This window comes from Fukomys damarensis, unplaced genomic scaffold, assembly GCF_012274545.1.
Source record: "Fukomys damarensis isolate Sample0158 unplaced genomic scaffold, DMR_v1.0_HiC HiC_scaffold_17, whole genome shotgun sequence".
Lineage (NCBI taxonomy): Eukaryota > Metazoa > Chordata > Mammalia > Rodentia > Bathyergidae > Fukomys > Fukomys damarensis.
Genome location: NW_022900929.1, coordinates 2,906,759 through 2,930,386, shown reverse-complemented (window position 1 = coordinate 2,930,386; position 23,628 = coordinate 2,906,759). Strand labels below are relative to the sequence as shown.

Here is a 23,628-nt window from a genome sequence, read left to right as displayed (position 1 = left end):
CGTCCCCGGCCTCACCCGCATCCGCGTGGAATTCCCAGTCACACTCCGCCGCGCCGCCTCGCTACTAACGGACCCTCCCGAGATGTAGTCCCGCCCCTGTACCAGAGCCCCGCCCCCATCTTCTCGCGAGAAGTCATCCCCGGAGCCAGGGAGGCTGAGGCGACCCCTCCCGCCACCACGCAACGCGCCTGCGCTCTCGGCTTGCTGCCCCGCCCCTGCCAGCCGATGCCATGTGGCGCTGTATTTACGGCCAAGATAGGCCACGCCCACAAACCATCGGGAGCCCCGCCCCTTCCTCAGGAGCCAATCTGCGGAGTCAGTCAGGGCACGCAGGGCGGAGCCGGTCCTGCAGTTGGATACCAGAATCTGGTTTACCTGGAGCTACAGTGCTGCTAATTGGTCCTCCCCTCCCATATAGGTGATGAACTCAGGGTCTTTGTGCTGAGCTACGTTCTCAACCCTTGTTTATTCTATTTTTTTAAATTTTGAGACAAGGACTCGCTAAATTGCCCAGGCTGGGCTTGAATTTGCGAGCCTCCTGACTCAGCCTTCTAGCGCTGGGATTATAAACGTGTCCAACTACACCTTCTTCACTGCCTTAATGGGGCTTCTGCTGGTTACCGGACCCGTTCGTGAGCCTCAACTCATTGGCAGAGAGGATTGTGACGCCCACCAGCTAAGGCTTTGGACTCGCTGTGTGACTCAAATGAGATGTGTGCAAAGTGCTGAAGCAAGGTGCCTAATATATAGGAAGCTTACAATAATTATTCTTAGTGTCGATTTTTAAAACTTGTGGTAAAATATACCATCACATACAACTTACCTCTGTGTGTGTGTGTGTGTGTGTGTGTGTGTGTGTGTGTGTTTACAGGGCTTTCACACTGAGCTATCCCCGGCCTTTTTAAATTTTGAAACAAGATCTTGTTATGTTGCTCAGGCTCAGCTCAAACGTGATTCTCTTGCCTCAGCCTCCTAGAGTGTTGAGATTACATGTGTGCATCACCACACACCCAACTCAATTTACCATGTAAGTGGGCGCTAAAGGGCCAGTAGTATATTTGAGTTGTTGTGCAGTGTCCTTAATTGTGCTGTTGTGGCTGCCTTGATGACCTGAATTGATTCAAAATATTTCCGTTTCATGGTCATTTTTACTTTGGGGAAGAGCCAGAAGTCACACAATGCCGGATCCAGTGAATAAGGTGGATGAGGATGCACTGTGACGTTTTTACAAGCATCCTTTTCTGTGTGGCACTCGGCGGCAGCATTCACTGTATTTTTGTCACACCTCATAAAAACACAGAGGGCTTCCAGAACTGCTTCAGAAAGTGGCAAGAAGGATAGGATGTGTGTGTTTGAAGCAGGAGGGTGGATTTTGAGAGGGACACATGGCCATGCGTATTTTATTGTTATAAATTAAACCTTTAAAATTCATTGTATTTTTTGATCACCCCTTGTTCATGGGTTCTAAGGTTGGGAGGTGGGTGACAGTTATTTTGTTTCACTAATAGGATTCAGAGTGTACAGCTCCACCACCTGTGTTCTTGTGTGTGTGTCAGGTGCTCCTGCAGCAATGACAGAGTGACACAGACCACACCCTTCTGAAGAACAGCAGCCCAGAGACAAGGTGTTGGCCTTGTTCCTGCCAAGGGCTCGGAGAGAGAATCTGTTCCTGACCCTCCTTGGCTTGTAGATGGCTGTTTTCTGTCCATATCTTTTCACATTAACTTCCCTCTAAGCATACCTGTCTAGATGTCCAGATTTTCCTTTTTTGTATTTTTTCTAGATTTCCCATTTTTATAAGGACACCAGTCACATTGGATTAGGGTCATCCCAATGACTTGTTAATTTATGTCTCTAAAGGCTCTATCTCCAAATAACATCATATTCTGGCATACTGGTATTTTGTTTTTGGTACTAGGGATTGAGCTCAGGTCCTTGAGTTTGCAAGGCAGACAGTAGCACCACTGAGCTAAATCCCCAGCCCAGATATACTGGTATTTAAAACTCCAGTGTAATCCTTTTTTGGATTACAATTATAATTTAACCCATAAATTTATGTGGCAAAAATTACATAATAAGCCTTTTTTGTGGGGACAGGATCTCACAACATTGCTGGGCTCAAACTTGTGATTCTCCTGCCTTAGCCTCCCAGAGTGCTGGGGTTATTGGTGTGTGCGACCATGCTTGGCTCATAATAAGCCATTTTTAATGTTATTATGTAATGGAATGGTAGAATAAAATTTAAATCTGACAGCACCAGAGGCGGGTGGGGCCGCCAAGCAGCTGCATCTTTTACACTGCTGATAGGCATGCAGAATATTGTGGTACCTTTGGAAACATGGGGCAATTCTTATAAGCACTTTCCTGACAACCTAGCAGGCCCACTCCTAAGTCTTGAGCTAAGGAAATGAAATTTATATTCCCACAAAAACCTGTATTTGAATGTTTTTATAGCTTTGCTCAATTTCCCTAACTGGAGACAAACCAGGTGTCCTGTACCTGGTGAATGAATAAACTGTAAACAACTACACCAGCAAATACTGCTGAGCCATGAAGAAACAGTCTCACTGCATGCAACAATGTAGAGGATTCTTAGATACATTGTGCAATGAAGCCAATTTCAAGGTTATCTATGAGTGTATTAGTAACTATTCTGTGGTGTAGGGGTATGCCTTACACATCCAACTTATAGGAAGAGAGGTTTAATTTGGCTCAGTTTCAGAGGTTTCAGTCCATGGTAACCTGACTCAGCAACACAGCAGATGGATGAGGTGGAGGGAAGGTGCCCACTTTGTGGGCACAACAGAGTGAGATAGCCACTGAGTCCCCAAGGTCTTCACCCAACTAAACCTTATCTCCTAAGTCTCCATCACTTTCCAATAACACCATCAAATTATAACCACATCTGTGGATTAACCTGTAAGGAAGTCAGATCCCTTGAAATCCAATCATTTCTGAAAACACAGACACACCCAGCAGTGGGCTTTACTAATTCCCTGAGTGTTTCTCAATTTACCCAAGTTGATGACCACAATTAAACATCCCACATAGGACACCATTTAGAGCAGTTTTGGAAAAGGCAAAACACTGGGGCAGGCGCCTTCTGGGCTATGGCTGGGGCTGGGGAGGAATGGTTTCTGACAGGGTATGAGAAAATTTAGGGGGTACAGTACTATTTCCTGGCTTCCCAGGCATATGCTTTTGTCAAAACCCATAAAGCTAGGGCCAGGTATTTGGTTCAGTGGTACCGCCATTTGCATCGCAAGCACAAGGTCCCAAGTTTGATCCCTGATACCAAACAAAAAAACAAACAAACCCATAAAACTACGCATTCAAAGGGTACATTTTACCATATAAAAATTATACCTTTGTATTTAAAAAAATCTTTTAAAATGTCGTTTCCCCTAGCTGAAATTCTGCTAGTTACTGAGAAGTAGTGCATAATAAAGATTACATGAAATCCCAGAGGGCCTGCGTTTGGAGGTGCTCAAGGCCAAACTATCCCTTTGTTCAAATTCCCAAGCTCACACTAACAAAAGCCTCATTGGAAATTTGAACAAAGCTCTAAAACCCAGCTAATGAGTGTGAGGACAGAGGACCTAGATTTTGATCAAGATCACCCTATTTAGCTCAGTGGTTCTGCTGCCTGCCTCACAAGAGCAAGGACCCAAGTTTGATCCCCAGTATCAAAAAGAAAAGAAAACAGATCACCCCTTACTGGGATTGGAGTGGGGTACAGCAATTATATAATGAGTGTGGGGCCCTTTTTGGGGCGAGGAAAATAGTTCTGGAACTGGTTAGAGATCATGGTTGCACAACACTGTAAATGGACTAAATGCCCCTGCGGCCTTCACTTTAAAATGGTTACTTTTGTTGGGGATTTGGCTTAATGGTTCTGTCACCAGCCTCACAAGCGCAAGGCCCCAAGTTCAATCCCCAGTACCAAAATAAATAAATAAATAAATAAATAAATAAATAAATAAATAAATAAATATTAAAAAATAAAGTGGTTACTTTTATTTATGCTAATTTCACCTCCATTTAAACTAACTAGATTCAACATTAGAAACATACAGAAACATTTTTAATAATTTTCTCCAAAGTAACTACATATTTTCTGCCATCTATAAATAAGGAGGAAAGAGCTCAGAGAAGTCAACCAACTAGGGAAGGCACACAGTCATGTGAGTGTCAAAGTCAGGACCAGAATTCAAATCAGGGCTCCCCAGCAGGCTGTATGATAGCCACGTGGCTGCCTTGGTGGGATCAAGCCCACCTCTGCCCTGGAGGTGCCCACAGTGGTGAAGCTCTTCTCCTCCAGGCCCCTTCCGATCCTGTCCCACTGGCTGCATCCCTCACCTTTAGTGCCCTCCACCTGACCCCCGGGTGAAGTGTGACCTCCTCAGGGCTAGCCACAGCCTGGCTCAGCCAGACACTCCCACCCCATCCACTACTGAGCTGCACCCTAGTTCCTCCGTTTATGTTTCAGTTTGAGGTGTTTCTATGTCCCTCCCAGCCTCCGCTAGTAGTCATAACAGCCTCTGCTTTTGTAACCAGGGTTGCAACAGAGGGAAATTAGAAATAACTGTGGCTTGAGCAGCAGATGGGCTAAGAATCCTTAGCTCTGGCTGACAGAGGAAGCTGAGAGAGCCAACTACTCCTAGGCTCCAGTTGCTACGGGACTGAAAGGGTAAAAAAGAGAAAGAAGAGGTGTACAAATTGGAGATGCCACCTCCTTTCCAGAAAAAGAGGATAGAGGCCCCTATTAATGGCACACCCAGTGCTCCGCACCCCAGCCCTACACGCAGCTCTGCAGTGCTTGTCTCCAGCATCCTGGAGGCGTGGTGGGGTAACAAAGTAACAGGAACCCAGGCCTGAGTACTGAGGCCGTCACCCAGCAGCCAGCCTTGGGCTGGCCCTCTTGCCTCTGTAACTCTGCACCTCACCCCACACCTCAGTCCCACCAAACCCTCTCTGCCTCCTGCTTTACTCTGCTAGTGGCTGATGTGACCCCATGCTGTGGGGCTACATTTTACTCTGGAGGCAACTGGAGCCCCCAAGGAGAAGGCAAGGGGACTCAGGGCCAGTTCCCATGTGGGTCCCCAAAGGCCAAAGCGGGTAGAGCTGGGCCCTGGCTGAGGGGCTCTCAAGGACCTCCTGTTCCATGTGCTGAGGATTACTCAGAGGTGTGGACAGGAAGCTTGGGAACCTCTAGGAAGGAACCTCTGGGCTGGCTATACCCAAACACCAGAAGTACACACAGAACAATTGCAGTGGGTGAAATGCTTGTATTTTCCCAAATTTGCCTGCTGAAACCTAATCTCAAAGTGATGGCAGTTAGGTTAGCAGGGTGCAGCCCTCATTAATAGAAATAGTGTCCCATAAAAGCAGTGAGGACAGCACAGGGTCAGTAGTCTGCAGCCCAGAAGCAGACCCTACAGGAGCCCATTCAGGATGGTACCCTGATTTCAGACTTCCCAGCTCCCAAGCGGAGAGAAACCAACGTCTGTGGTCCCTAAGCCACCCAGCCATGATGTTTTCTTACAGAAGTCGAGTGGGCCAAGACACTAACCCAAGCAAAAGCACAGGAAAGAGAGCCAGTGTGGGATGTGGGTCTCTAGCCTTCTGTAGTAAGATCTGTTCTTGAAAGGAGCCAGAGAGTCCTCAAACTACTGCCACCTGATGCTCACTCTTAACATCAGGGCTCACCTGCATGCACAGCTCCAAACCAGGGAGCTCACTTCCCACCTCCTGTGGCTCAGGCATCCCCAGGGCCTCTGCAGCCCAGGTCTAATGGCTGGAGCACCCCCAAACCCAGACAGCACCCTCCCAGAGCAGACCCTGGAGGTGGAGTGGTCCCTGAAGAGCATCCTCAGTGGGGGCTTCCTGGGAGGGACCTTGGTCAGGGCTGGGCCTCCACAGCATGGCTCCATCCTCGTGAGGCGGCCCTGGGGTGGTGTGAGGGCTACCCTGACGTGTTCCGGCCACAGCCCATCTCACCCATCCAGCCTCTGGGCAGGGTTGGCTCCTGGCCCCTGTATGCCTACTCCACCAGCCACCAACTACCTCGGTCTTCTTGGTCTCTTGGCACTGCCACCCCGGCGCCCATAGGGGTTGCTGGGGGGCAATGGGCTGTGGTGTTGGCCTCCGCTGTCTGCAGACCCTGGGGCAGAGAGGAGACCTTTAGTGGACCAGGCAGATTTAAGTGAAGCCAGCACCCCAGCTGGGGACCTGACCTTGGACTCCACACCCACAGGCCCTCCCTCTTCCAGCCCCACTGTACTGAAGGCTGCTGGCTGAGTCCTCTGGAACTTCCCTCCCTCCCTGTGGGTCTGATGTGGTTTGAACTGTTCAGGCATCACCACACCTGTCCCAGGGGCCCTTCTGAAGCCACATGTCCCCTCTAATGGCTGCACCCAGCAGCTCTGCCGGCTATGTTCAGGTCCAGGGTTCTGGAGGACCCTTCTCATCCCCCTCCCTCTCCCTCTGACTCAGCCTTCCAGCTCAGACCCCACCTCCCTCCCAGGTCCTGCCTGGCCCGACTGCACTCAGGGCCTGCTGAGTGTGAAGCTCAGGTTTGTGGGTATGCCACTCTCCCTCCCACCCCGGGCCTTGAGGCTGGTAGGGTGGGAGCCACAGGACTGCAAAGAGTGGGATGGGGTCAGCACTGACCTCGAAGGTCCCGGGGCAGGAGGGCCGCCCTGCTGGGGCCTGAACTGTTCTGCCATGTGGGGCTGGGGAAGGTGAAGCTGACTTCTGGAACATGCAGTGCGGCTTCATCTACACAGTCAGACCAGAGACAGGAGAATGTTATTTTTAGGAACTACCCTGTGAATGCCAGAAATAAACTACAATCTACTATGTGTTGGTGCCTTACCTCACTGGCCTTGTCCCAGCCCTGGAGGTTTATTCATTTTATTGTATTCATTTATTTGGCTTTTTGAGACAGGGTCTTGCTAAGTCACCCGGCTGGCCTCAAATTCACGATCCTCCTGCCTCGGCCTCCTGAGTGCTGAGATTATGGGCATGTGTCATGGCACCCACCAAAGGTTTATGTTTTGTTTTGTTTTGTTTTGTACCAGGGATTGAACTCAGGACCTTGTGCTTGCAAGGCAGGTGGTGGAACCACTGAGCTAAATCCCTGGCCCTAAAGGTTTATGTTTTATGTGAACTCCTGCAGTGGTTTTTCAGTTCCTCCCAGCCCCACTCCTGGTTTGTTCCTTCTCCAGTCCCAACTAAACATCTTTCTTCTATCCCTCCTTGCTCTCAGCTGCCCACTGCATGGCCGCAAAGAAGCTTTTTTGGGTTTATCAAACATCCACAAATAGAAAAGAGGCTAGGGGCTAGGCATGGTGGCACACACTGGCACTCTAGGAGATTGAGGCAAGAGGATCACAAATTCAAGCCCAGCCTGGCCAACTTAGCAATACCGTGTCTCAAAAAATAAAAAGGACCGGGAATGTAGTTCAGTCAGTGCAAAAGGCCCTGAATTCAATATCCAGTACTGGGAAAAAACCCAACACATTTGTTATTTATTTAGGTTTGTTTTGAGACAGGGTCTTACTATTAGTTCAGGCTGTCCTTAAACTCACTGTGTAGCCTAGGCTGGCCTTGAACTCTCAGCAATCCTCCTGACTCAGCTTCCCAAGTTCTGGGATTACACCATGCCCTGGAACATTTGTATTTATTTATTTATTTATTTATTTATTTATTTATTTATGTTTGGTTTTTTTGAGACAGGGTCTCACTGTGTAATTGAGACTGACCTGGGACTCACTATGTAGCCCAGGCTGGTCTCGAACTCACAGTGATTCTCCTGACTCAGCCTCCTGAGTGCTGGGATTATAGGCGTTGCCACTATGCCTAGCTGGAACATTTATTTTTAAAGCAATCAAGAGGAGGAACAGTAGGGAAGGATGTGGGTCTCCCCCATCTGAGCTGGGTACCCTCTTCCTTGGGCCCCTGCTCAACGTTCACCACACAGAGGCCCCCCAACTGCCCAAACTCTAGTCATACTTTTCCTAACTCCATCCTTCTGCCTGGCCTCATTCCATTCTCAGCAAATCTGTCCCTGAGGAGCGATTCCCGGGAGCTCAGCCCTGCAGGCCTTGGATGCGGGTGACCTGGCTTCCTAATAAAATGTGCACTCAGCTTGGGTCTGCATGGCCAGCAGGGAAGGGGCTCCCTTGTCTCCCCCAGCCACATGCAGGCCTTCCTCGTACCCTGACAGGCTCAGAGGGAGGGCCCTGGGGCACCATGCCTGGCCATCCTGCTGACACACGTGTGACCCTGGGGAGGTCACTATTGCTCTCCAGCCTTGGCACATGGTATGTGCTCAGGAAGGGGGAGCCTTTACAGGGGAGCAGCCATGCGAGCTGGCACACCCTGAGATCTGTAGGGAGGACAGGCTCATCTGTTTCCTTCCATTTTCAGGGACTGACACTTGTGTAAATGAAACAAAAGTGAAAAATGAAACAGTTTTTAAAATGCAGAGGGTCTGCCTGGCAAATTCAAGGCCCTAAGTTTGCTTCCTGGTGCTAAAAATAAAAAATAAAAATAAAAATTTAGGCATTGGTCAGGAATTATGGGATTGCCACATTGCCACATTATGTTTTGAAGGGGTCTCCCTGTGTGCTCTCCTTGCAGTAGCAGTGTGGGTACCCTCTGTGGGTGAGCACCAGCCCTGCCGTGCTTTGTGGCTGTAACCACCTGAACACAGCTGGCGTCCTGTCACAAGAGTGGTGGCAGAAGTCCACAAGGACGCCATTCTCGGTGGCCACTTCGGCATGGTGGGTTCACACATGGTTTTCTCCTTATTTGTAATTTTGATCTATGTGACAGAATGTTCACAGTGAGCATCAACTTTTTTTCTTTTTATAGCATTGGGGATTGAACCCAGGACCTTTGCACTAAGCTACATCCCCAGCCCTGTTTTAAAATTTTTTATTTTGAGACAGGATCTTGCTAAGCCACTAAGTTGCCCAGGCTGGGCTCAAACTTTTGATCCTCCTGCCTCAACCTCCCAGAGTGCTGCAATCATAGGCCTGGGCCACCATGCCTAGTTCTCTTTTTGTACTAATCACTCCCAAGGAGCCACGACTCAGACCTGCACTGCTCCTTCAGGGCCAGGAATGAGGTCCGTGCTGAGGCAGCTGACTGTATGCAGGACTGCAGTCCCCAGCTGGAGCCCACAGCCATGCCAGACAAACCAGCAGCAAAACTGGGTGCCCTGCAAGTGTCTGCTTCACCATGCCAGCAGCCTTAGCTCACTCATTGCCCTACGAAGTCCTGAGATTCAATCACACCATGGCACAGCCAGGTGATAGCAGGCTAGACCAAGGATGGAGAACCTTTTAGAGCTTTCAGTGATACAAACATCCCATTACAGCATGAATGCCACAGGTTTGCCACCACTGGCCTAGACTCTGACATGTTCCAAATGCACATTCAGAAGAAAGAATAGCATTGGGTGCAGGTGGTGCATACCTGGGAGGCTGAGGCAGGAAGACTGCAAATCTGAGCCCAGCCTTGGCAACTTAGTGACTTAGCAAGACACTGTCTCAAAATAAAAATAAAAAAGGGTGGGATGCACCCAGTGAAAAGGTCTTGGATTCAATGCCCTGTAAAATAAAAATAGATAGAAAAGAACAAGCTATTTTTTTTCCTCCATCCTATACCTGTGTGAAAACTGAGAGTGGGTTTTATCTTGGAGGTGGCAGGGACAGCTGGGAAGAAGTTCTTTCCTGTTGACTTTGATGGCTGGAAGTGTCCAGGCGGCAGCTGGCTCTCAGCTAAATGCTCTACAGAGAGGAGAGGTTTCTCCATCACCTGCAAGGAAAGCACACACAGCAGGGCAGGTGTGAGCTGGGGGTATAAGAGGGGTGAAAGGTCAAGGTCATACACCGATTAAGGTCCTACTGTGTTCTGTGTAAATGAGTGGAGCTCCTGCTGGCCCTCTCTTCAGCCCTCAGGGATGAGTGAATGAAAGAATGAATGCATGACATTCTGGCTGTGTTCCCCCTGCCTTCCCTCATCTAGCCCCCCTCACGGAAGGAGCTCCCACCAAAATTAATTATGTATCAACCCACTGGGCTGTTGCTGAACAGTGTCCTGGGTTTGTCTGGGAGTGTCCTTTTGGGTGAGTGCAACATTTTGATCTGTGCACTGAGAAAAGCAGATAGCCCCTATCGTGTGGGTGGGCCTTATCCAGTCAGGTGAAAGTCTGAACAGAACAGAAAAGCAGGCCTTCCTTCAGTAGGAAAGCACTCCCCCTGACTCATGGCCTTCCAGGCCTGGCCATGGGCTTTCTCCTTTGAACTGAAACACTGGCTCTCCTGGGTCTCCAGTTGCTGCCTCAGTCTTGGATCTGGGGACTGGCCAGATTCCAAAATGGCTTGAGCTGCTTCCTGGTGACAGACCTCTCTTTCTCCCTGTGTCTGTGCAGACAGAGTTCTGTTTCTCGAGAGAACACTGACAACTGCCCTTCCTGGGACCCTTATTGCTGCCTTCCCTTGCTGCACAAGTCACCAGTTCCGAGTCATTCTCAAGCCAGTGGGCACCCTGTGTCCGAGAGCTTGGGGCTCTGGTTGGCAGAGTCAGGACAAAGCTTTGCCACACCCTGGCTACTGGCCATGCACCCACTTGTTCATTCACCATTTATAGTGAGAAAGAAACCCCTCCAAGGAAAGACTACACCCCTGGGAGATGTGGGGACCCACAGACTATGCCATACCCTGGCTCCTCAACCCCACATTCTAATGTGCATCTGTGGACGTGCTTGGCAAGCTCTCACCCCTGAGCTGTACCCCAGCCTTGGGACTCTGCTGACCTTTGGTGTGGCTCACATCACTCAGTACACTAAGCCAGCAATTCAAAGAGGAGGCTACAGTCCTATAGGGAGACTGATAGTGTTGGTCATAGTTAGAGACTAAAGGATCCTATGTGGCCATTAAAAGGGAAACAGAAACCCTCATGGTGGCCAGAGTGGAGCTGGTCTGGCAAGTTGTGCCCTCACACACCCCGCAGAAGTGGACAGTGGCCTGGATGGAGGGCCAGTACCGGGCTCTGCAAGGGGGAGAGAGATAGCAGCAACTGAGTCTCATAGCCATGGTCTCCCTGGTTATTTAACTGCTATGTTCTGGAACCAAGTAATGCACCTCTTCCTTAAATTAAAATTCAAATACTGGGGCTGGAGATTTAGCTCAGTGGTTCTGCTGCCTGCCTCACAAGCACAAGGTCGTGAGTTCAATCCCCGGTACAAAAAAAAATTAAAATTAAAACACTGGCTGCACATGGTTGCATGCATCTGTAATCCTGGAACTCTGAGAAGCTGAGGCAGGAGGGTTGCAAATTCAAGCCCAACCTGAACAATTTAGTGAGATATTGTCTCAAAAAATGAAAAGGGCTGGCGTCGCAGTACAGTGCAAAGGCCCCAGGTTCAATCCCCAGTGCTGAAAAAAACTAAATCCTCGACTGGGAATGTAGCTTAGTGAAAAAGTGCTTACCTAGCTTGTGTGGGACCTGGGTTCCACCCCCAGAACCAAAAGAAAAGAGAATTTACAAAACCATATTAAGGAAAGACCAAACATCTTGCAGCACTGAGCTCAAGCACTGCACGGAGCGGATGGCCTGGAGCTGAAACTTCCATGGGAGCCTGCGAAGTAGTGGGGGCAGATGCAGGGCAGGTGATCTAGTGGAGTCCCCAGCCTGCCCACCCTGGCCTGGCTCCACTCCAGCAGCCAGGCAATGGTGCCCAGCTGACATTCACCTACCGGTTGCACGCTGTAGGTAACAGATGGCGATCGCTTTCTCCTGGCCTTCCTTTCCATGCAGTGGTCCCTGCCTGGGCTGGCAGGGAGCCACCTCTTGTCTGCAGGGCTGGGGTCTGGGGTGGCCCTGGGCTTTGGGTCCCTGGAGTCCAGGGCCGCCTCCTCCAGGAGGTGGCGGGAGGAGCCACTGCTGCTGCCCTCTTGGTCCTGTGCCTTGAAGCGCCGGGTGGCCGCGATTCGGGCAATGCTCTTGGTACCCAGAGCCATTTCCTTGAGGGCCTGGGCACTCAGGGCTGGGCTGCCAGCCTTCCCCTCTAGCCATGGGGTGCCCAACTCCAGACCAGCTGGGGGGTTTATCTTGGAGATGAGGCTTTTCATGGTCAGGGTGCTCGGTTTCTGTAGGAAATAGCACCAGAGGGATGGTCAGAGGTCACTGGTCATTGTACCACTGTTGTCCCCAGGAGCAGACCCAGGACAGTGACTTGAGGCCGGGGTCATGGCACCCAGGGTCACTGGCCAGGGCTTCTCCTGGCACAGTCCCAGCCCTCTGCAGGTGAAGCAGCCCCGGCAGGTGCCTACAGAGGGGCATCCTTGCTGGTGGTCAGCAGCTGAAATATCTGCAGCTTGCTCATTTATACTGGTTGAGCAAGAAGAGCATAACAGCTTCTTTTAAAAAATGGTGCCCTGTCTCAAACTCGCAGCCTCATGCATGCCAGGCCAGCACTCCTTCATGAGCTATGCCCAGCCCAGCCTGTGGGCTTCCTCATGACTGTTTACCGGAAAGGACCAGTTACCGACTTGGGGATATCCAAAGTCTTCTCCTTGCTGAACCCACCCACCTGCCATCCTACCTACAAGTGCCTGTTTCACTCCTGTCCCCATATAAAAAGAGACTGTGCTTGCCGGAGGACAGGCAGATACACACAGCAAAGGGAGGACAGGAATGAGGAATGGAGCCAGAATTCCAGTGCAGGTGGCGCAGGGGGCTCGAAACCATGAGTGACAGGGAAATGAGGAGGTGGACATCACTGCATTATTCAGCAGCAGAGCACTGTGGGGGGTGTCACTGAGTATCTTGGGACAGGCAGTGAGCGAGATGATGCTCTTCAAGAGAGATGCAAAGGAATGAAGAGCAATTTTCCTTTAGGTTATTGAATCAGTTTTTTTGTTTTTTGTTTTTTAAATTTGGCATCATGCCGAGGCCCTTGGGTTACTCATTTTATGGTGAAGAAACAGACTCAGAGATGTGAGGTAACTTGCCCAAGGTCACACAGCTAGCAAGGGCTAGCGTAGGATTTGAGTCCAGGTCCAGCTGGGTCCTAAGCCCCAAAATGCCCACACCTGGGAGAGCTGGAGAGCCAGGCGAAGGAGGCCACCAGAACCTATGAGGGGCTTTAACTCTCACACGCACTTGTTCCTTTCAGGGACAATACTCACCTCATGCTAGTGGCCGCTACATTGTGAGGGGCTTAGGGGAAGCCCTTCTTTCAGACCCCCTACTCACCCATGCACTCTGAGGTGGTGTGAGGGCCCCCTTAGCACTAGGCACACCAACCTCCAGCATGGGCGGAGTCAGCAGGGTGCGAAGAGGCCGGGGAGGGAGGAGAGAGTCCTTCCGGCCTGGCCTTCTCGATGGTGTGGCTTTTGACGACTTGTTACCGTGACTGCAGGTGAAGCAGAGGCACAGCAGAGCTACTGTCAGGGCCTGAATCTGGACTTCTGCACCACTCGAGCCACGAAGGCTGTGTCCCCACACTGGGGCCAGGCAGTGGCCTCGGTCATACTCAGGTCGCCTAACATGGCCAGGCCTATGCTGAGGGCCATGGGTGCACTGGCTCCTGGCAGAGGGGCCCTGCCTCACCTCTGTGTTTCAACGGAGCTAAACACTCAGTGCGCCAGGACCCCTGTGTGCTGTGGTCCTGTACCGAGAGGGCTGGGGGCGAGCAGGAAGATCCCTCATCAGACCAGGGGTCAAACAGCCTTGGGACAGGTGCCCTCAGAGGTCTGTTAGGTGGGTGAGGTAACTCCTGCTGGCCCCTGGAGAGATCGGTTCAGGATAGAGAGTTAGGGCGCTGGGCCAGTCAGACCTGCAGGGAGGAAGGGGCTGGAACCTGAGCTTGCAACACACCCACACAATCAAGCCCTTGTGAAACTTGGTCCCAGAGGAAACTCTAGCACTACTCCTCAGCTGAGGACACAGTGCCCCTGAGCCCGGGCCAGCTGGAGGGAGCTCAGGTGAGGTCTGACCCATCCAGGCTTTTTTGGCTATAGGTCTGGCTCTGCACAGCAAGGTAGAGCCTGGCTCCTCCCAGGGAGAGTGGTGTGGCCAGGCTGAGCAATGGTCTTGCAGCCCGCTCTGGACACGAAGTTCACAGGGTGGAGCTGACAGTGAACCAAGGCAGGGGTTCCAGGGGTGGAGAGGCATCCAGCCCAGACTGGGGCTGGAACACACATGTACACGACATGTGACACACGGACACAGGCATTCATTGCACAGATGTGCAGGGGACCCAGAAAATGAGACTCCTATGTGAGGGCATTAGAGGCAAGGTCCTTCTCTAACCTTCCGCAGCCTCCTGTGTCTTGTAATTATCCCCAGGATAATACTCTTCCCCACAGCACCACACTTGTGAACCTCCAGCCTCAGCCTCCTGAGTAGCTGGGATTATAGGTGTGTCCCCCTGTACCTGGCTCAGGTTATTCTTAAAATAACCCTGCAGGAAGGGGACATTAGACTTACTTCATCAAAGAGGAAGCAGGAGCTCCTCGATGAGCCAAAGTCCTCAGTTCCTACCCAGGCCCCATCTCACTTACCTGTCTCTCTCCAGAAGCATTGGGAGCAGATCAGACTGGAGGCCCCACGGGAGGTTTTTCCTGTCCCCATGCTGGTCTCCACTGGCCTCCTCCGGCAGAGACGGTATATTCAGAACAGAGGCATCCTGGGACCAGACAGACAAGGCCACTGAGGGCAGCAGGGATGCAGGTAAGACATGTCACCAAGAAGAAGGTCTCTGAGGGGCCACGGAATAGTTGATGCCCTTCCTGCCACCATCATGCAGTGGGGGAGGCAGTGAGGCAGCCCCATCACTCAAGCCCCTGCCACGGAGACAGAGGGAAGTGCTGCTGTTCAGGAGCCCCTAGGGAACATCACAGGGTCATGTCCGTGGACAGAAATGGGACTGGGGGACACCTGTAGTCAGACACCAGAAGTCTGCTGGTCCTCAAAAGGCTAGACACAGAATTGTTGTACAAGCCAGCAATTCCACTTCTGGTTTCTACTTCAAAGAACATATTGCTGGGGATGGGGATTTAGCTCAGTGGAACCACACCCGCCTAGCAAGCACAAGGTCCTGAGTTCAATCCCCAGTACCACAAAAAAAAAAAAAAAAAAAAAAAAAAAAAAAGAGACAGAGAGAAATAAAAGGCATATTGCCCTTATTTCCCCCTCAAAAATACCTTTTCTCACTTTGAACACTTATCCCATTATTCTTGCCACTTTCAGAAGCAGTTCTGCAAGTCCTCTTTTGTGAGTCTCTTAAGTGGCACCATTGTGGCTGCCTCTGTGTCCTGAATTGATTCAAAATACGTGCCTTTCATGGTCATTTTGACTTATGGGAAGAGCCAGAAGTTGCACAGTGGGTGAGGATGAGCTATCATGTTTTTATTTGATATAAATTGCCATAAACATTTTGAATCAATTCAGGACATTGAGGCAGCCAGGAAAAGATACTCATGAAAGGAGACTTCCAGAACTGCTTCAGAAGGTGGCAAGAACAATGGGAAAAGTCTGTTTGAAGAGAAGAGGATCTGGGCATGGTGGTGCATGTCTGTAATCCCAGCCCTCTGGAGGCTAAGGCAGGAGGATTGCCGAGTGGTCAAGGCCAACCTGGGCTACATAGTGAGTTCAAGCCCAACCTGAACTACACAGCAAGACACTGTCTCAAAAAAACAAACAAAAAACAAACAAACAAAAAAGAGGGGGAACTATTTTGAGGGGAAATAATAGTTATGTGTCTTACACTGTAATAACATTTTTTATTTTTAAAATTTAAACATTCACTGTATGCTTTGACCACACCTCATATTTGTGCACTGGTGTTCACAGTGGGTCAGACTCACCTGCAGGGAGCTGGCCATCCCGCAGTGCAGCAGCAGTAAGTGGTCCAGGGTGCCCTCTCCCAGCTCCTGGAAGTACAGCTGGTACTGCCTCTCCAGGGCCTCTGGTACCTGTATGCCACTATCTGTGGTGCCAGGAAAGTAGGGATTAGAGCAGGGTCAGGGTACCACATCTACCCACCCAAACACAAAACCAGGCAAATAGCCACCACTTGTTAAAAAGATGGTACCATTGTTTTGAGAAGGCAAAAATTCTTACTTCATAGAAAGAAGAGGCTTTTATGGTGTGTTCTTCTATGTTTTCATCTATTTTTATTTTTTTCAATACTGGGGTTTGAACCCAGGGCCTCATGACAGGTGGTCTGCTACTAAGCTGTACCCACAATCCAAGCTTAAAATTTTTCTATTGTCCAGTGATAAATGACGTTAATGATTCTAATGATGGACAAATAAAATTTAAGTTAAAGTTAAAGAACCATTTCTCAAACTCCAAAAGAATTGAAAAGAAGCTTTAAAAAAAACCTGACAGGCATGGTGGCTCATGCCTATAATCCCAGCACTTGGGAGTCATAGGCAGGAGGAACACCACCTAGGATACGTAGTAAATTCAAGGTCAGCCTGAACTACATAACAAAAACTGTCTGAAAACAAAAAACAAAAAACCAACTTGTACACACATGTTCTTAGCAACATTACTCACAATCACCAAAAAAGATAGAAACATCCCACGTGATCCTACAATCCCAGTGTTCTGAGAGGCTGTGGCAAGAGGATTGCAAGTTCAAGCCTCATCTGTGTAATGTAGTGATTTATAAATAGGGAGGGGTGGATGGGGTTCAAGGGAGGGCCAGGGGAATGGGGAAAAAATGAGAACCAAGTATATTATGTACAGGTACAAATTTCCAGTGATGAATGTCATTATATTGCATACCTAAAATGCACCCATAAAATTAATTTAAAAATAAATTTAAAAAAGGAAACACCCCAGATGTACCTGAACATCTGAATGGAAAAATCAAATTGGTCTGTCCACATAGCAGGGTACAACTCAGCCATAAAAAGGAATGATGTTCCAACACAGGCTGTGACATGAGTGAGTCTAAGAAACATTATACTCAGGGAACAGTCAGGCACAGAAGATCATGTGCTGAATGGCTCCATTTCTGTGAAGCATCCAGGACAGAGATGGAGCGCAGACTGGGGGCTTCAAGGGCCTGGACTGGGCACAGGGAGCCGCTGTGAGTGGGGTGGGGTTTCTGGCTCAGTGAGGAGCTCTAGAGCCAGACAGAGCAGTGGCCAACCATGGTGGGGGACACATGGAATGCCACTGGATGATCAACATGTGCAAAATGATGAATTTCGTGTGATATATTTTAATATTTAAATACATTTTATTAGTGTGTGTTAATTTCATAAAATTTTAATTTCAGTGTGGTCATTTCCTACATGCACACGGCATGTTTTGATTGTAACCACTCCCCCTTGCCATCCCTTACACCCCTACTGCCACCCTTATTATTCCCTTCTATTGTCTAAAAATAGTCTTCCTTCTACTTTCATGCCATCTCTTTTTTCTCTTTCTCTTTCTTAGCTTCCACACATTAAGGAAAACGTGATACTTGTCTTGCTAAGTCTGGCTTATTCCACTTAACATAATGAAATGTCATTTCTCTAGGTCCATCCATTTTCCTGCAAATGACATAATTTTGCTCTTCATGGTAGTTGAATAATACTCCATTGTGTATATATACCACATTTTCTTTTCAAAGATTTACTCTGAACTCCAGACTGGATTTGAACTCATTATGTAGGCCCAAAATGGCTTAGAATTCTTGGTGATCCTCCTGCCTCAGCCTCCTAAGTGCTAGGATTACAGATGTGTGCCACCATACCTGGCTGTGTCACATTTGCTTTATCCATTCATCTGTTGGTGGGCTCCAAGGCTAGTTCTATAGCTTAGCTATTGTGAACTGCACCACAGTAAACATGAGCATACAGGCATCTCTATAGTACGATGACTTCAATTTGGGAGGAATACGCCAATAAGAAGTACAGCTGGATCAAATGGTAGCACTATTTATAGCTTTTTGAGGAATCTTCAAAGTGATTTCCATAGTGATTGCACTAATTTACATTCCTACCAACAGGGCAGAAGACTCCTTTTCCCTACATCCTTGCCACCACATATTATATTTTTGTGTTCTCAAGGATGGGCATTCTGACTGAGATGAGATGGACTCTCAATGTAGTTTTCACTTGCATTTCCCTCGTGTTATATAATCCTTACCTCAGTGAAAAACCTTAAAGGAGAAAATTGAAAAACAGCATAGTTACACCTCTGACAAAATTTGATTGCATACAGGCAGGGAATAGATTATAGGGAATCTATTTTCCTTTCCAAAACACTTTTTTACTGTTGCTATAAATGTTTAATGCATTTTCTCAGCCAGGTGCAGCAGTGCATGCCTGTAATTCCAGCACTCTGGGAGGCTGAGGCAGGAGGATCACAAGTTTGATCCCAGCCTGGGGCAGTTTAGCAAGACTGTCTCAAAAAATAAAAAAGGGCTGGAGATGTAGTTTAGGCCTGAAGTTCAACCCCCAGTACAAAACAAAACAAAAGCCTGACTACAGTGGGTACTCAGAACTATTTTTTGGTTTAGGAACGTTAACAGGACAAAAGGCAAGGCTAAGATACAGTCTGGAGATTGTATTCTGTCACTGTTGGTATCCTGCCCTCACATAAGAAAATGCACTTATTTTTAGAAAATATACCCTAAAGTATTTAAGGGTTTAAACATGGTTTAGGGGAGAAAGAAAGAGGGAAGGAGGGAGGGAGAAAGGGAGGGAGGGGGGGAGGGAGGAAGGAAAAGAAAGAAAAAGAGAAAGAGAGAAAGAAAGGAAGGAAGGAAGGAAGGAAGAAGGGTAAAAGTGAATTATTACATGGGAGTTTAGAGATATTCTCTGTACTATTCCTGAAACTTTTCTGTAAGTCTGAAAGTATGTAAAAACAAAAGCTAGAAAAGAAGCTGGGTGTGGTGGTGCACATTTGTAATCCCTGGTACTGTGGGAAGCTGAGGCTGGAGGATCACAAGTTGAAGCCCAGCTAAGCAAACAGGTGATTTAGCACAAACCTGTATCAGAGTTTTAAAAATGAGGAGGTGATGGGGAGATGCTAAGGCCCAAGTTTCAATCCCCAGAACTGCTACCCAGACACAAACATTTCTCCAGAGAGGCAGATTTTACTCACCCTTATAGAACAATCTCCGGGTGAGGGAGAGAACACAGCCCCCGTGGGTATGCAGCATGCTCCGTGGATGTGAGTGGACATCTGCCCAGCTGCCCTCTCACTGCACAAACCATCTGGAGAGGATGCAGGGGAAGCTGCCCACAGTAGGCTGGGCCAGGAGGGAAGGAGGCTGGTGTCCACTCCAGGCCATGGGGAACTGACTGTCCAGTGATTTTTTTTTTTTTGTACCAGGGATCAAACTCAGAACCTTGCGCTTGTGAGGCAGGCAGTGGAAACACCGAGCTAAATCCCTGGCCCTGTTCGGTGATTTTTGTGTGTTTGTTTTGTGATATTGGACCAAAGGGCACTCTACTATGGAGCTACATCCCCTTTTCAATTTTTTTATTTTGAGACAAATTCTCACTAAGTTGCTAAATTGTCCAGGTGGGACTTGAACTTGTGATTCTCCTGCAGAGCACTGGGATTACAGGTGTACAGCACCATGCCCAGTTGGTTCAATGTTTTTAACCACAGGAACAGCCTCCATTTTCTACACAGTAACAACATAAACCTGAGCACCCAGCAGGCTGGGCTCACCCTGCATCAACTGCCGCTGCCCCTGGATGAGCTGCTCGCAGAGCCGTCGGTGCTGGTGGCAGCGCTGGATCACCAGGTCCTTCTGGCACAGCAGGCTCTTGCGGCACAGGCCATCAGCCCGCAGCTCTGTGTTCTCCACCTCCAGCTCATGGGCTCTGCACAGCAACCGCAGCACCTCCCGCTGGTCCTCGCTGGTCACCTGCGCGGGCAGCAGCGTCTCCATCTGCGATGCTTTCTCCTTGGCGAGGGCCAGCCGCTGCTCCAGGCCGGCCTGGGGGAGAGCAGGTGCTCAGCGTGGTGCAGGCCCATACTTGCTTGTTTGTGGACAGGTCTTTACTCACATAGGCATAAGTAGACTTAGATTCACTTAAGGTTAAGTAATTATAAATGATATGGGGTTTTTCATTTTTTTGTTGTTGTTTTTGTTTTTTTTGGTACTGGGGATTGAACTCAGGACCTTGTGCTTGCAAGGCAGGCGGCAGAAGCACTGAGCTAAATCCCTGATCCAAGTAAATATAAATGTTAAACACACCTCCAAAACACCTTCCTGGCAACCCTCAATTAGTGCTTGATTAGACCACATCTCCAGCCTGCTCGAGGTGACACTGAGGAGCAGTGTCACACAGCATAACTTCATCCATAACGCTTGGGCCCAGGCAGGCCTGTGAGCCGAGAATCCAGGCTCCAGGAATGGGTCAGATGGCAGCTTCCAGCACACTGTGAAGGCTGTCTGGCTACTGCCTTCTTGATCTGTGATCAGAAGGGGTCTGCTACGGGGGTTGGCTCAATGCCCCCTGCCAGGATCCTACTCCCCAGCCTTCCAAGTGGCCTCCTCCACTCCACTGACTCCCTGGCTGAACAAACAGCCCCTCCTGTCCCTTACCAGCTTCTGTCTCCAGGGCGGGGTTACCATACAGAACTGTGGAGTGGTGCTCTGGACTCCGTCAGATAGTGAGCTCATTCATCTTTTTCTCTTCAGACAGGGTCGTGTGACACTGCCCAAACTGGCCTCAAACTTGTGATCCTCCTACCTCATCCTTCTAAGTAGCTGGGATTAAAGGCTATACCTTGAGGCCTGGCCTTGTTGCTCTTTAGGTCCCCAGAGCCTGACATGGAGCTGGACACTTACAGCACTTTGCTCACTAACTAGTCAATTAGCAGACCCATCGCTCACAGACCACCACATATCAGTATCTATATCTGACTGTGCAGGGTCACAATTTCTCACTGGTACACAGCTCTAGCTCAAGCAAAAAAATTTTTCTTAGTTTTAAAGGTCAGAGGAAATCTGACTTTTAATTTTGAAGAGAAATTGCATAATCTCTGAATTGCTGCAGGCAGATGTAATAATATGAAGAGGTCCTTGGTTTGGTTACATAGCTTTTAAGTGAAATAAATGCCTCCTGCTTTTAACAACATGATATCATCAGACAGTTTGCGCCTTTGCCTGGAAATATACCCCCAAACGTTTAACTAAGGGTGCAGCAGCACCAGTTGCCCCCAAGTCTCCATCACATGCCAGCTCTGAAAGACACTATTAAGTAACCAGCTATTACATAAATAGCTCATATAAATAATTAGCTCTTCTCAGGACACAAAACTGTGAAAAGACTTCCTTCTCCAGAGAGGATCTTGGATGTGGTTTCCTTCTGGCCACAGCCCAGGTCCGCCTATGACTTGCTTAACCAGAATCCAGCACAGACTGAGCAAGATGCCCGTGGAATCGCTTTGCAATCTGTAAAGTGCTTGTTCCACATGAGGGAATATTGCAAGGGGAAGGAGCTGAAGGCTTTGCCCTTCTAGGCTCCATCCAATGAAGGCGAGTAGGGCAAAGGGTCTCAGTGGGGCCCACAGTGCCACCCTTGCCCCATTTCCACACAACTGGCCCACAGACTGCCTAGGGGAGCCATAACTCTACACCGTGGGCCCCAAGCATGAGGTCAGACCCAGGTCAAGCCCCAGCCAATGCCTCCTGTTCTGGGGCTTTGGGTCAATTTACTCAGTATCTCCAAGCCTCAGTTTTCTCATCTATAAGGTAGTCACGACCGGCCTTCTCTATGGATGGGATGATGCTCACAAAGGATCAGCTGCCCTTGACCAACAAGCACCATCCCCTGACTCTAAACCACCCGGTCTCTCCCTCTCCTCACCTTCAGGGCTGAGGTTTTCCGATGCTCAGCTAAAAGTAGGTTGACTTCCTCTCTGGCCACAGCCACCTCATGTGGCTCTGCGGATGCATCTTCCCCATCAGTGTCTGCCAGCTCTTCATCCTTCTCCGACTCACCCTGGTCCCTCTGCATGTGGAGGTCACTCTTCTCTCGCTCCCAGCTGCAGCCACAACAGGGGGTCAAAGTACAAGCCTTTCCCAGGGACTGGGGGTCTTGATACCTCCCATCTCAGGAATCCTCCAACTTTTTTTTTTTTTCAACACCGAAGATTGAACTCCAGGCCTTCAAACTGAGCCACATCCCCAGCCCTGTATGCTGTATGTAATATATGTGTGTATGTAAACTATATATATGTACACATATACAAATACCTCAGTTCGTGAATGTTTCTGTTTGTAAACGATTCAGTTCACAAACAAAAATGTTCCATCAAATCTTGCTTCCCTTCACAAATTCCACATTGGGAAACAAACACGACCATGGCCATCTTCCCCCACAAACACAAAAGCAGCCATCTTCTCCCAAATCATAAAATATTAAGTAGGTAAAATGAGGGACCATTGTATAACTGTATATATATAACTACATATAATTTATCATAAAATATTAAGTAGGTAAAATGAGGGACCATTGTATAACTGTATATATATAACTATACATATAATTATATACTATAAACTATATATAACTATATATAAACTATAAACTCTACATATATAAACTATCTCTGCACCTACCTATTTATCTACACCTATAGTTTTCCCCAGCCACAGCCCCTCCCATGTGAATGTGCCCCGGTGAGCCCAAGTTTCTTCACAGCAAAGCTGGGACAATGACAGCACACAGGCCCAGGGCTCTGAGGATGACTACAGCCGCCTGGGCTCTGCAAGAGAGATACCATCAAATACCCACCCATGGGAACTGTGGGGGACAGCAGTAGTAAGGGGGTCAGGATGACAGGGGCCAGCTTGGGGATTCATTTTTAAAATCTGAACTCCTCTAATGTAAGTCTTGTGCTGCTTGTTTTATTTTATTTTTTGGTTGTTTTGTTTTGTTAATACAGAGTCTCACTGTATAGGTCAGGCTGGCCTTGAACTCACTATATAATCCAGGCTGACCTCAAACTTGAGGCAATCCTCCTCCCTCTGCCTCCCAAGTGCTGGGATTACAGGTGTGTACCACCATGCCTGGCAGTCTTGTGCTATTTGTGTAACTGAAAAAAAAAAAGAAAAAGAAAAAGAAAAGAAAAGAAAGAAAGGAAAGAGGAGGAGGAACATTTGGTAGAATTTGGAGCAAAGGGTGAAGGAGAAGAAATGGGTAAAACACAGAGCTATTCGAAGTGTTTCATAAATGGGTGACTGTGTATTCTTCGTCATCCAGGGCAGTCACAGGGCCCACTTGCTGTTCTGGGGCAGTGGTTACCAGTGCCCTGTCACCCCTGAAGGCATCCTGATGTGGCTGAGAATGTCATGTAGCCACTCCACTCCCTGGAGAGAGGAACAAGGGCAAAGGTATAAAGGAAGGAGCCGTGGCCTGGGAGATGTGTAAATGTGGGCAAATCCACAACTCTGAGCCTTAATATCTTCTTCCATAAATACTCTTGATCCTCACCATCCCCTGGCTGGCTCTGAACACAGCCTGTGACAGACCAGAGAGGTGGAAACCTACCCATCTAGTTCAGCTTAACTACAGGAGCTACAGGGCCAGGGAATGGCGTCAGGAGTCCTGTCTTGGCCTACAGAGAGCAGAGGTG

General features: G+C 48.8%; 2 protein-coding genes across 2 annotated transcripts in view; both read right to left on the bottom strand.

Annotated features, from left to right (window-relative positions):
* Chst12 (carbohydrate sulfotransferase 12) overlaps positions 1 to 87 on the bottom strand; it is a 34,891-nt gene extending 34,804 nt beyond the window's left edge. The window contains exon 1 of the mRNA XM_010642785.3: positions 16 to 87. The gene's annotated coding sequence lies outside the window, so the exon portion shown is untranslated. The remainder of the gene's footprint in view (positions 1 to 15) is intronic.
* A 4,036-nt stretch (positions 88 to 4,123) lies between these two features.
* The window catches only part of LOC104875318 (kinesin-like protein KIF19), a 36,567-nt gene continuing 17,062 nt past the window's right edge, over positions 4,124 to 23,628 (bottom strand). Inside the window, exons 12-20 of the mRNA XM_010642783.1 lie at positions 21,858 to 22,035; positions 19,708 to 19,978; positions 15,888 to 16,009; positions 14,583 to 14,707; positions 13,324 to 13,432; positions 11,772 to 12,164; positions 9,678 to 9,828; positions 6,673 to 6,780; positions 4,124 to 6,163 (exon numbers count right to left, since the gene is read on the bottom strand). Coding sequence (XP_010641085.1) covers positions 6,063 to 6,163; positions 6,673 to 6,780; positions 9,678 to 9,828; positions 11,772 to 12,164; positions 13,324 to 13,432; positions 14,583 to 14,707; positions 15,888 to 16,009; positions 19,708 to 19,978; positions 21,858 to 22,035 — 1,558 coding nt within the window. The 3' untranslated portion in view covers positions 4,124 to 6,062. The remainder of the gene's footprint in view (positions 6,164 to 6,672; positions 6,781 to 9,677; positions 9,829 to 11,771; positions 12,165 to 13,323; positions 13,433 to 14,582; positions 14,708 to 15,887; positions 16,010 to 19,707; positions 19,979 to 21,857; positions 22,036 to 23,628) is intronic.